At 43.9% G+C, this 12,976-nt stretch overlaps 1 protein-coding gene across 3 annotated transcripts in view; it reads left to right on the top strand.

Annotated features, from left to right (window-relative positions):
• Positions 1-12,976, top strand: part of LOC143283780 (uncharacterized) — a 333,779-nt gene extending 320,803 nt beyond the window's left edge. Inside the window, exons 20-26 of one of the 3 annotated variants that reach the window (XM_076590144.1) lie at positions 407-738; positions 1,400-1,533; positions 2,028-2,167; positions 2,606-3,854; positions 4,712-4,876; positions 7,133-7,166; positions 11,171-12,976. In XM_076590144.1, the coding sequence (XP_076446259.1) occupies positions 407-738; positions 1,400-1,533; positions 2,028-2,167; positions 2,606-3,854; positions 4,712-4,876; positions 7,133-7,166; positions 11,171-11,189 (2,073 nt within the window). In that variant the 3' untranslated portion in view covers positions 11,190-12,976. Of the gene's footprint in view, positions 1-406; positions 739-1,399; positions 1,534-2,027; positions 2,168-2,605; positions 3,855-4,711; positions 4,957-7,132; positions 7,167-11,170 lie in introns of all 3 variants that reach the window. The other 2 variants (XR_013055451.1, XM_076590145.1) reach the window with 2 other exon arrangements.

Genomic DNA, 12,976 nt, shown 5'->3' with positions numbered 1-12,976 from the left:
TAAATAGAGTAGTACAATACAACACAACACAACAACACAACTCAACACAATACAGTTCAACACACAACACAACACAACACAGCATTGCACTGCACTTCACTTCACCGCACTACACTACACTACACTACACTACACCGCACTGCACCGCACTGCACTGCACTGCACTGCACTACACTACACTACACTTCACTTCACCAGACTCCACTGCACTGCACTACACTACACTACACTGCACTTCACTTCACTTCACTTCACTTCACTTCACTTCACTTCACTACACTACACTTCACTATACCACACTTCACTATACTACACTTCACTTCATTTCACCACACTGCACTACACTGCACTGCACTGCACTGCACTGCACTGCACAACACATATCAGCTAACTTGTTCCAATCCAGGAAAAGAAGCTGCTGGAGCCCGAGCTGGAGAAGATGCGCCTTCTGAAGGAGCGCCGGGATCAGCGACAGGCACGCCTCCTGAGGTACGCCCAGGACCTGAGTGCGGACTTCGCTCCTCCCGCCTCCTCCTCCTCCTCCTCCCGAACTGCTGCCGCTACCCAACAACAACCGGCACCCTCCTCGGAGCCAGGGTACAGGGAGAACCAACTGTCACAGCAGCAGCAGCAGCAACACACCAGCACCTTCACTGCGCATATCAACAGTGGGCAAGGCACCCCTGCTGCCCAGCCTGAGGTGCTGATCATCGACCCTCGCAACCGAGGGGACCCAGGGTGAGTTGTGAGTTCTGTGGAGACCGAGATGAGAGAGAGGGGGAAGAGTGGTAGCTTGTAAAAGTGTTGTAGTAAATGTATTGGCTCAGACCTAGGCCTTGCAGCTTATAAATGTCTCCCAAGTGTTGAAACGCTTCAGTTTACCAGGTTTGCAGAGAGAAGGTGGCAGAATGGTTCAGATGCTCGTCTGCCAATACAGGGTACATGAGGTTCTGGGTCTGAATCCTGCTCTCTTCCTTTCTCCCAAGTTTGACTGGAAAATAAAACTGAGTGTGTAGTCATTTGGATGAGACAATAAACCGAGGTCCAGTGCGCAGCATGCACTTGGCGCACTGAAAAAGAACCTACAGCGAATAGAGTGTTGTCCTCTGGCAAAATTCTGTAGAAATCCACTGTGATAGGTACACAAACATAAATGCATGCACTCAAGACCTGACTAATCATGTTGGGCTATGCTGCTGATCAGGCATCTGCCTTGTAGATGTGATGTCCGAACGCAGTGATGCCTCCTTGAGAAACTGAAACTGCATATTGCTATGTGCGCACATTCTATCAGACTGCCTGGGAAGGTGAGAGCGTCAATCTGCATTGTTATTATTGCTTGGGGGGGAATGATTGTGAGAAAGAAAAAAACAACAAAAACCTGACTACCTGTGGGCAGGGAGCCGGTGGAGGTGACTCAGCCGGGGCAGCCTCTGCAGTTCCAGTTGAAGATCAACAGCCGGGAAACCCCCCAGGGTCTGCTGATCCAGCCTGAGGTCATCCCTGCCCAGCATTCTGCCCCTCCTCCACAAGGTACCTACACATGCATTCATGCGCATACATGCACGCACACACATGCATACACACACGTGCTTGCATGCACTTATAAATATATTCATACATACATACATGCACACACGCATACAGACACACACCCACACACACACACTCTCTCTGTCAGTCCCACTCTCTCTCTCTCTTTTCCCCCTCACCAAGAGGGTACCAACATGCACACACACACACACACACACACACACACAACTGGAAATGAGGCAGTCTTTTTTTTTCTTTTTTTTTGGGGGGGGGGGGGGGGGGGGGGGGTAGCTTTTTATATTTTAAGTATGGTCACTTGGATTGCGGAGACAGGACAGTCAAACAAGTATCGTACTGTGATGTTTGACTGATTCATTTTCCTTTCTGTATAAAGCCAGCTAACAGAACTTTTGCTTGTTTTGATTATGCTGTTACTTTGAAAGGGATATTAGGGTTTAACCATTACTATTTATCTGTTTGTTTTTATAAAACAGATCATGCGGCTTTCCTTGAAGCAGAGCGAGCACGAATCCGCCAGGAAGAACTGCAGAGAATCGAGGCAGAACGTCTCAAAAGGGAGGAGGAGGAACGGAGGCACATTCGTGATAAAGAGGAACAGCTTCGACAGCAAGAAGTGAGCAGTAGGGTGGCTTTGTAGCTGCAGTTTGTTTGTGGTTTTTTTCTTTGTTAATGTTCACATGTTTGCAAAAATCAAGGAAGTCTGAGATTGATGGATTCTGAGAATATTGTGCTGTTTTGTGATGTTAGCATTTTAAGCTATTGATAGTCTTTCTGTATATGTGAAATTTTTCTATAGTCCCTGCTTGCGGCTGGTTGGAAGTGAATAAAAAGTCTGGACAGTCTGCGGTCTTGGTCAGAGGTGTGCTGTGACAACTCCGTCTTGTTTCTGTCAAATGAAGAATTGGATAATTATTGACAAACTGCTGTAGAATTTCTACAACATTTGTACTGTTTCTAATTTTAGAGATGTCAGCCCCTGTTTACAATTGTTGTGTGTGTGTGTGTGTAATACTTCAGATTTTAGAAGTTTTCTCGTTGCTTTGACGTGCAGGAGATGCTTCGGCGGCAAGAAGAAGAGCTAAGGAAGACCCAGGAGCGTTTGGAACAAGAGCGTCAGCAGTTAAAGCAGCAGCACATGACATCCCAGAAGCCGCAGCAACCTGACTACCACTCCTTCTCCTCCCACGGAGCCCCTGACGACTCCCTGCAGTTTGAAACCGTCACCAGCAAAGTGCGAGGCAGCTCCCCAGTCTACACGTCCACCATCGTCGCTGGACCACGCCGCTCCGAGGGGCGCCCACAGACTGCCCTCTCCTACACGGACCGCAACCAGAATGCTGGGTCCTACAGAGATGGGAACCAGGATGGCTATGGAGTGCGGAGGTCAGAGGCATCATGGAGCAGCTCCAGGCCACAGACGGCATCATCATGGAGAGGCAACGTGCAGACGGTGTCCTCCAGTCAAGGCCAGCTGCCGAAGTGGCCTCCAGCCGGGGAGGAGCATGGCCGGAGTACCAATGCAGCCCCTCATGGAGCAGGCCCAGGGCAGTACTCCAGGGAAGACATGATGGCCATGAACCGCAAGGCCACGCCACTTCAGGGGAAGCCCCCGTCCCCCTCACCCCACGATCACCACGATACTTCAAGCCCTGTGAAACGAGAAGCACCGAGCAAGAGCCAGATCCATTCCCTCAACTCAGTGCCCAGGGCCAGGATCCGCAACCCTGACCAGTGGATGGGTGAGGAAGTCAGTGGTGGTGGTGGTGGTGGAGAGGGAAGGCCACAGCCAGCCCAGGCCCGTCGTTCAGAGGCCAACCGCAGTCAGTTCGCCGGGCCCCAGGACCACTGGCTGGTGCAGGAGGCCGAGAGGCGGCGCATGAACGACAGCGGGTACCGCCAGGGCCCCAGCAGCCGCGCCCAGTTCTCCGGCCCCATCAAACCCGTGGCAGACAACTACGGGAACCGGTGGCGGGAACAGGGCACAGCGGAGGTGCAGCGCTCGCCCAACATGCCTGCCCAGATCCGGCAGACCCTGCTGCAGAAGACGGCAGGGGCGCGAGGCTCCACAGCCAACAGCTCATCCCAGGAGATGAACCCTCAGGGTCCCCCTTACCATCCCGACCCTGCAGGGCACAGCCTTTCCCAGACGCTGCCTCCCAACTTTGGCTACGGTGGTGGCTACTCTCCCAGCTCCAGGTCGGATCCCTTACCTCCCTCCCAGCACCAACAACCACCTGCTGGGGATGGCGGAATGAACATCAGTGGAAAGCAGCGCTGCTCCCACTGCAACCAGGAGCTTGGTGGGCAATCATGTTGTTTTTGTTTTTTTTGACTGTCTGTTTCTAGTGATCTTCAGCACTTGTGTTCAGTGTTGTTGTTGTGTTTTTTATTTCTGTAGTTATGTGAGTGACAGGTGTTGTTTCTTTTGTATCCTTAATATGATTGAAAAGCTATGACAGTTTCCCACTTACAGCTATGATCACAAATTTGAGATATGTCCCCAGGTAGTTCTTGTTTTATTGCTTGGGGTATTGGACCAGTGGGCACGTCTCAGTAACAGGCATGAGATTCTTCAGACCAGAGTCTGAAATCAGACCCAGGGGAAGATTTAGAAAGTTGTGGTACAAATCATACAATTTTACATGTAATTTTGAGTGGAACGATGCATATTTTTATTTCTGTCAGTTGCAAGCCAGTGGTGGGTGGATTGTCTTCTAACCAGAAGCTTTTATGGCATGATATAATCAATAATGTCAACACATATCAGAAATTGACATAAGCTTACAGTTGGGCCAACAGCAAAGTGGGACCTGTATGATCTATGGTTTCTCCACTGTAATGGGAATTCTTGCACAGCTTTGTCTTTTATGAAGGTCAATGACACTCAAGGCTGGGAGGCAAGATTGCACTGGCTCTTAGTGTGCAGCCTTGGAGACTAGCTGGCCTTTGGGAACCATCCCCATTGCCGACACTCCTAAAACCCTCTTGGCCGAGAGAGTGTGGATGTAACTTAGGCAAGATGCTCTCCACAGTTATAAAATTCTTCCCCAGATAGTCAAGACATCAGTAGCCTCCTGTGCTGTTTTGTTGGTCATAGTCAGACACGACTGACTATGGATACAATCAATACTTACATACATGTACATGATGTATGCAGGATTTGGTGCTGCCATGGTGATTGAGTCCCTGGGCCTGTACTACCACACGCAGTGCTTCAAGTGCTGCGTGTGCCGCACTCCGCTGGGGAGCGGGGTGGAGGGCGCCGACGTGCGGGTGCGGGTCAACAAGCTGCACTGTCCCAACTGCTACAGCAACGACGAAGGTACTAGGCACATGGCCGCCTATTAATCCCACCCACACCCCTTCCTCCGGGTCACAGCTCTCCCCCTTCAGGCTGCAACGGTAAATGATGTTTTCTGGCGTTCCATCGTGTGACGTGTACGCACAAAAACCCTGCCGCTGGCTGCTGGCTGCCTGCCGACTGACTGTACTCACTCACTCACTCACTCACTCTGCCGCTTTCTCAGACAGATGCAGCAGCTGTTTCACTTCCTTTTTCCCCTGCCTCCACAGCTTTCTTTCTGTCTTTCCTTCTTTTTATGGATCTTTCCTTCTGTCCTTTTTTTTTCTTTTCTTTTCTTTTCAGAGGTAGAGATGTTACCTGCTCGTACTTACAGCTTTCATTCTTGGATCTTTTTTTCTTTCCAGTTTCTTCTTCGGTATGTAGATGCTATGGACTTGCTTTCCTTAATGGAGATTTGTAATTCATTTGTAGCTTTCTCTCTCTCTCTTTTTGTCTTTTAGAGATATAGATCTTACTTACATGCAGCTTTTGTTCTTGATTTTTTTCTCTCATGGAGATATACCTGTTGATTATAAGAGATATACCTGTCATTTGCTGGAGTAATACCTGCTGATGACCCGCAGGTTTTGTTCTTGGTCTGTTGTTAGTTGTTGTTTTTTTTCTCTTTTTTAATGACTGCTTTCTTTTTGCCCAGTCTTTTTCTTGATCCGTAATTTCTTCTCGGAGGTAGAGCTTGTTCTTTACTTGCAGCTCTCATTCTTGAGCGACCTTTTCCTTCTCCTTCTTCATTGTCTTTTCCTTGCTGGCCTTTTTCTTTTCTTTTGTCTGTAAGTCAAAGAGGTTTTGAAGCACTCTTACAGTTTTTGGCTGCAGTGGCGTTTGGATCACTGTGGAAAGTTTCTGCACATTGCCGCTAAACACGTTTTCCATTCTGTGTCCTGGGGGAAAGTATTTGGGAAGGATAGTTCTGTTATTTTTGTGTGTATTTCTTATCTGTTTAATCATATACCTTTGTGAACATAATCGTTTAGTAGTTTTATCGTAACATTGTATACCTTTTATACCTTTTATTATTTGCTAATGCCCTGGTAGCTAGTGTACCATGTTCATAAATTTTGATTTGATTAAGCATTTTCTTTTTCTGCTGAGATCTTATACTATGGGTGTGGGATATGCCATTTGATTATTGCTATTTTGTTATCAGTGTTGTTATTATCATTGCTGTGAACATTCTTTAGATTGGTTTAGAGTAGGGATAAAAGATTAATCAGAGGTAGGGATTCTTATAGAATGAAATGGAAGCTACTGAAAAAAAGCTGACAGTATCATTTAACTGTATTCAAATTGCCTGCAGTAACATCAGTGGTTAAAGTTAAAAAACCAAAAACCAAATTTTCATTCGTAAAAGTCGCATAAGACTTTGTTTGTGTTGAATATATATATGTGTGTGTGTGTGTGTGTGTGTGTGTGTGTGTGTGTGCGTGCGTGTGTGTGTGTGTGTGTGTGTGTGTGTGTGTGTGTGTGTGTGTGTAATATCAGTTCACCATTATTTCATAAACAGTGCAGTCTGCCATCTGAAATGGTCTAAATAATATATATGAATAATAGCACAGAAAAAAGTTGAAGAGTGCTTTTGAATCACTAATGAATTAGTTTGTTTTTTTCTCTTTCAGATATTTCATCGGCATGTTGTAGTTTGTTTTGTTTGTCAAGTGTTGTTTTTTATCCTTTAGTGTTGTCATTTGTCATGCATATTTGAAAATATCAGCTCCTCTTTGAAATTTTATCTACAAACAGGCATGCCACCTTTTAAACTGTAGTCTCTGCTATCTCATCCTGTCTGTATAACGTAGCGTGACTATATGAGTGCTTAAGCCAGCTTTTTTTAATTTTCTTTTTTTTTTTAAATAGAAATTGTAACATTGAACATGTATGCATATCATGATATATATACCTGTTTTGATATGGTTATGGCATGAAGGCTACAAAAAGCCAGATATATTAGAAATGTGTAATATAGAACACATATATATATATTATATATATCACCATTGTATATTATATATAGATATGTAGATATTGATGCAGCAATATTTTTTTGTTTTCTCAAGACAGCACATCTGTAGTGTTCTTCACAGAAGTGTTTCTTAAAACTAATATTAAAAAAAAAGTATGTGTGCATTGTTTCTTATGGTGTGCATTGTGGTTTGGCCGAGGGGTCCGTGTTGTGTTAACATCATTTTGCATTGTGTTTGTTGTGACGACGATGCACAGGGCATGCCACACAATGTGCACGTTGGGATGAAATGCAAGTATCGTTTGTTTGTCCACATTGGCTTCGTCGTGGGTGTTCGTTTGAGGCTAGAACCTAGACTAGTTGAGTGTGTTCACGGGTTGTTTTTCAGGAGGGATGACGGTTGTTTTGTTGTTGTTTTTATCCCACACAGCTTTTCTCTTCCCTTGTCTCCTTATTGTTGTAGTCAAGTCTCTATTGGGTTTTTTTTTTAGGAGGGTTTTTTTTTTTTTTTTTTTTTGGTGCGTGTGTTTGTGAGTTTACAGCTTGCTGTTTTGTTAATGCTCTACACTCCTGCCACCTCCTCCACCATTTTTTTTTAAATTTGTGTGATAGAAATAAAAATGTTTTGCCTGTTCTGTTTTACGGTTGGTGAGAATGTAATATTTTGTTATGGGAGATGGAAAAAATATGAGGGGGTGTGGGGGTGGAGCGCAAAAAGTGGAATACCAGCTGAGTTCAGCTGTGTGTGTGTGTGTGTGTGTGTGTGCCTGTGCATTTGTGTGTGTGTGTGTGTGTGTGTGGTTGCGTGCTTGACAGGTATTGAGACATGCACTGATGCAGCATTTTGGAGTTTTATTTATGATATAGTCAGCGCTTACAGTGGAAAAATCTATTCCACATGCGTGCACAAACACACTCTTATGTAATTGCACTCATACCTGTATCAGTATATGTGAATGTTACATCACATATAAACACACTCATACATGTGTGTGCATGTGTTTTGTGTGTGTATGTGTTTTTTGTTGGTTTGTTCTGTTTTGTTTTGGACAGAAACTCTCTGCCGAGAATCATACAGTACACCATGAATATTGCCATACCATGCACTTTAATCTGATTTTTTTTTTATTATTTTTTTTTTTTTTTCAATCGGACAACAAAATTAATTCTGGTAGAGGGGTAGCTACGTGGTAATGCACTCAACTAAGAAGCGAGTGTCCATGGGATCAAGTCTAATAAATTGACCAGGAATTTTACTTCCCCCTCCAACAGACCTTGAGTAGTGTGTGCTAGTATATCAGATGAGACAATAAACCAAAGCCCTGTGTGCAACACACACTTAGCGTACTCAGAAGAACCCACAGCAACAGAAGAGTTGTCGCTGGCAAAGCTCTGTAGAGAAATCCTCTTTGTAACCAAACAAGTATTCCTGTATGCATACAAGGCACTCTCCCTTAGGAGAGGAACCCAAATTGCACACCAGTAGAAAAGTCTAAGAGAAATCTGTCTCGACAAAAAATGACACAATGCAATTTTTTGGTTCTTTTATGTTGATTTTTGTTGTGTTTTTTTAGGACATAAGGTGTGTGCTTTGTCATTGTCTTCAAAGCTTACAGCACAAAGGATGATAGTGTATAGATATATGGGTGTGTTTGTGTGTGGGTGTGATTCTTTGCTTTCCTGCCTCTCTTTTCTTTCTGCATCTGTGAACCATAGTAATGGGATAAAAAAAAACAGAAAAAAACAAAGCTTGTTATCTAGCCCCACAGTTTACTGTGACTCCCAATGAGGGTAGCCATGACACCCATGTGCTCAACTGTCGTCATTAGTGGCCATGACACCCATGTGCACAGCTGTCATCATTAGTGGCCATGACACCCATGTGCACAGCTGTCATCATTAGTAGCCATGACACCCATGTGCACAACTGTCGTCATTAGTGGCCATGACACCCATGTGCACAACTGTCGTCATTAGTGGCCATGACACCCATGTGCACAACTGTTGTCATTAGTGGCCATGACACCCATGTGCACAACTGTCATCATTAGTGGCCATGACACCCATGTGCACAACTGTCGTCATTAGTGGCCATGACACCCATGTGCTCAACTGTCGTCATTAGTGGCCATGACACCCATGTGCTCAACTGTCATCATTAGTGGCCATGACACCCATGTGCACAGCTGTCATCATTAGTGGCCATGACACCCATGTGCACAGCTGTCATCATTAGTAGCTGTGACACCCATGTGCACAGCTGTCATCATTAGTGGCCATGACACCCATGTGCACAACTGTCGTCATTAGTGGCCATGACACCCATGTGCACAACTGTCGTCATTAGTGGCCATGACACCCATGTGCACAGCTGTCGTCATTAGTGGCCATGACACCCATGTGCACAACTGTCGTCATTAGTGGCCATGACACCCATGTGCACAACTGTTGTCATTAGTGGCCATGACACCCATGTGCACAACTGTCGTCATTAGTGGCCATGACACCCATGTGCACAACTGTCGTCATTAGTGGCCATGACACCCATGTGCACAACTGTCGTCATTAGTGGCCATGACACCCATGTGCACAGCTGTTGTCATTAGTGGCCATGACACCCATGTGCACAACTGTTGTCATTAGTGGCCATGACACCCATGTGCACAACTGTTGTCATTAGTGGCCATGACACCCATGTGCACAACTGTCATCATTTTGTCAAGTTAAAATGTTAAAGGTCCCTTGGCCATGATTGCTAGTCAGCTGGATCAGTATTTCAATGCCTGATACTGTGACAACGCATCACAGTATGTTGTTATGTACCCCTGAAAACGGAGTATGGTTGCCTACATGGTGGGGTAAAAACAGTCAGACATGTAAAAAGCCCACTTGTGTACGTACGAGTGAATGTGGGAGTTGCAGCCCACGAACGAAGAAGAAGAAGATATTGTCATGTAACTCACATCAAAAAGTAATGTCATGTGAATTGCATCAGAGAGTTCATACAAAGGATTGTTCTTTTATTGTCCATTGAAAGAAAATGTAATGTGATGAAAAATGATGTTATTATTTTAGTTTAAAAAAATAAGGATACTTTTGGCAGAAAAAAATATGATGAAATTCAGTGAGTCTTTTGACCATTGTTTGTTTAATCTTAGAAATGATATGTGTGTAATTTTTTTAAATATGCTGAAATTCAATGTGTTTTTTGACCAGGTTTGTATAATTTTTTTCCTAGGTGGTACCGTTTGTTTCTCAGATACGCCCAAGTATTCTTGATGATCATAAGCGTGATGTGTGCCTTTATGTGTAATGCCAGTTAAGGCTTGGTGCTGCTAAAATCAGTTTAATGCACATATTTCCTGGTCTTGCTTTTTTCACTGAAGTTTAGTCTTTGTGTGCCCCCCACCCCTCCACCCCCCACTCCCCCACACACTCACACATGCAGACACAGAAACTCACTGAGAGTTTGTTTTTATCAGTTATGTCTGCAAGTCCCAGCATTTGTGCAGTTAATAAAACACTGCCAGTTTGGTTTCCTTTGGTCTAGCTAGAAGATAAAGGTTTCCAGTTTGTCTGCAGGCATTTATAATCTTAAAACTGTCTGTTGACTGTAAATGATTTAATGAACATACATATATATGTATAGATAATGAACTGTTCATAGTGTGTATGTTCATGAGTTAAAGTTTCACTGTGTCAGTTGTGTGTTCATAAGTTAAAGTTTCAATGTGTCAGTTGTGTAGTGATTTGTTGCGTGTACTTTGTGGGATACAAGTGGAAGTGTTTGTCAAGATCATGCTTAGAGCGCATGTATGTTGTTCTTATACTGGAGTTGAATGAGAAGCCTGGCTTTCAGAGGGTTTTTTTTTCTGTTTCACTTAAGTTTGAAGGATCAACCTAATTTAAAAGAATTGTTGCCTGGGAATCTACATTTCATTAAAAAGTAGTTTTTCTAATTGGTATTTCAGATGACTGTCTTATAGACTTCTATCTTGTAAATTGCTGAGTGACATGATGTGCTCCAAATTGTTTTGCTTACATAGTTTGTTGAGTGATGTAGCCACAGTTAAAAAGAAGCTGTCTTTTTGCTGTGCCCATATTGTTTTGCTAAGTCCATTAAAATAAAGTTTCTTCATCGATCTCACAGAAGTGGATGGTGAAGTCTGTACTTACGCCTTACCTTCATGTATTTGGAATAAAAATTTCTTCATCCATCTCACATCGGTGGGTGGTGACTAAAAAATGCCTGTGCTCCTGGTACCTTACCATCTTTCCATCTGTCTGTGTTGCAGCTGGATTGAAGTTCAGTAAAGTATGAAGCAGAGTCTCCACCCATGGCGTAGACAGACAGTCTGGGGACAACAACATCAAGAGCTGACCATGACAGGCGAGACCTCTGAACTACAGTGCAGAATCACCTGTGACCGCTTAAGCATCCAGCTGAAGGAGAGAGAAAAGAAAAAAGCTAGAAAAAAGAAATGTAGTTTTGCTGAAATGGGGAAGGGTGTGGGGAGTGCCTGAGTTTTGGTGAAGTTTGGTTCTGGCTTTGTACCCCACCAACCATCGTGGAGTTTTAATTTCACCAAAGAAGCTTTCTTTTAAGCTGGTGTGTATTTTAGATTGTGGCAGTACCGAGGTTTCTTTACATATATATATATAAAAGAAGAAGAAGAAGATAAAAAAAAGAATGCTGTAGCCAGAAATGGTGGTGGTACGCTACATGAAAGAGGGAAATGAGTCGTGTGATGGTGCATTTACTCTTTGTGTGTGTGTATGTGTGTGTCTTTTGACAATATCGCAAGTTACGCCGAGTTGTGTGCTGATACCTGCAGAAGCGATCAAGAAACACATTTTACAAAGTTTTGCTGCAACAGCCAGTTGTCTGTACAAAGAAAGCCATGTTTCCATGGTAGTGCCAAGATGAAAATGATGTAATCACAAGAACTGACAATGGTGCGGTGAGTACACATTGCTGTTCTGAAAAAAAAAACTGTGAATTCAAAGGTGCTGCTGGAAAAGTGTGACTGAAAATAATGTCCTCGTAGAACGGAGAATGAAAAAAGGGTTGTTGGCAGAGAGCAAACTCTTCGGAATGCAGTTAACAGGGATTGCATACATTTAAGTTGATTCGAAAACTGGCTCTGACAGCATAACACACACACACACACACACACACACACACAATGGGACATTTCTTTAGCACTGTCCGCTAGCGTAGCGTAAAGCTGTATGTAATCTTCACAAGTAAATGCAGACAGAAGAATATGAGCATGGGATGGAGCATGCACATAAGTAACACTGTCACACACACACACACACACACACACACACACACACACACACTTGGATGACATATTTTTCACACCAGCATGCATACTATGGAAACAAACAGCACGTTGACAGGCAAGACAGCAGGAAAGAAGAAGAGAAGAAAATGTAAGTTACAAGAGTGGTAACAGTGCTTCAATAGACAGGTTTTGAGATATCTGATTGATCAAGGATGAAGATGGCTGTCCATGACAAGATCCATGTGGTGACAAATTCCAGACAGAAGGAGTTGCTGAAGGAAAAGCACATTGACCTTGTGCTTCAGTTCCAGTCATGCGGAACAGACTCCATTTTCGAATCAGATGAGGAGCAAAATTGTCTTGAATGGAGTGTACACAAAGAGACGTGAGGTGTGTATGTGTATGAAGCAAAAACGCAACGCACTTGATGACAAAACTCAACACTGAGAACTTGCACCCATCCTCACCTGAATAAGTTGACTGTGGGTTCCAGAACATGTGCTTTGGTGCCAGAGACAGAGGTGTTTGCAGATATATTTTGAGGTGGCTGCCTGTCTGTATGAGTGTTGATCCTTTTGGAAACTTGAGTGATGGTGAATACGGTGAAGAGTGACATAAATGTTAAGGACCTTGGTCAGTGTTTGCATTCGAAACGATTCGGTTACAAAATGTGTATATCAGCTTTATATTTTGCGCCATTTACCTTTTAATGCATTTCCTTATGAGCACCTCCCTCCTGAACACTTTGTAAGTGCAAGCGCCCTGAGGTGTTTTTATTTCTTTTATTTCAAATGTTCTGTAAGTATTTTG

Source organism: Babylonia areolata, chromosome 7 (assembly GCF_041734735.1).
Source record: "Babylonia areolata isolate BAREFJ2019XMU chromosome 7, ASM4173473v1, whole genome shotgun sequence".
NCBI classification, from domain to species: domain Eukaryota; kingdom Metazoa; phylum Mollusca; class Gastropoda; order Neogastropoda; family Buccinidae; genus Babylonia; species Babylonia areolata.
Note: the sequence above shows the minus strand (reverse complement) of the source record. Positions and strands in the feature narration are given on the sequence as shown.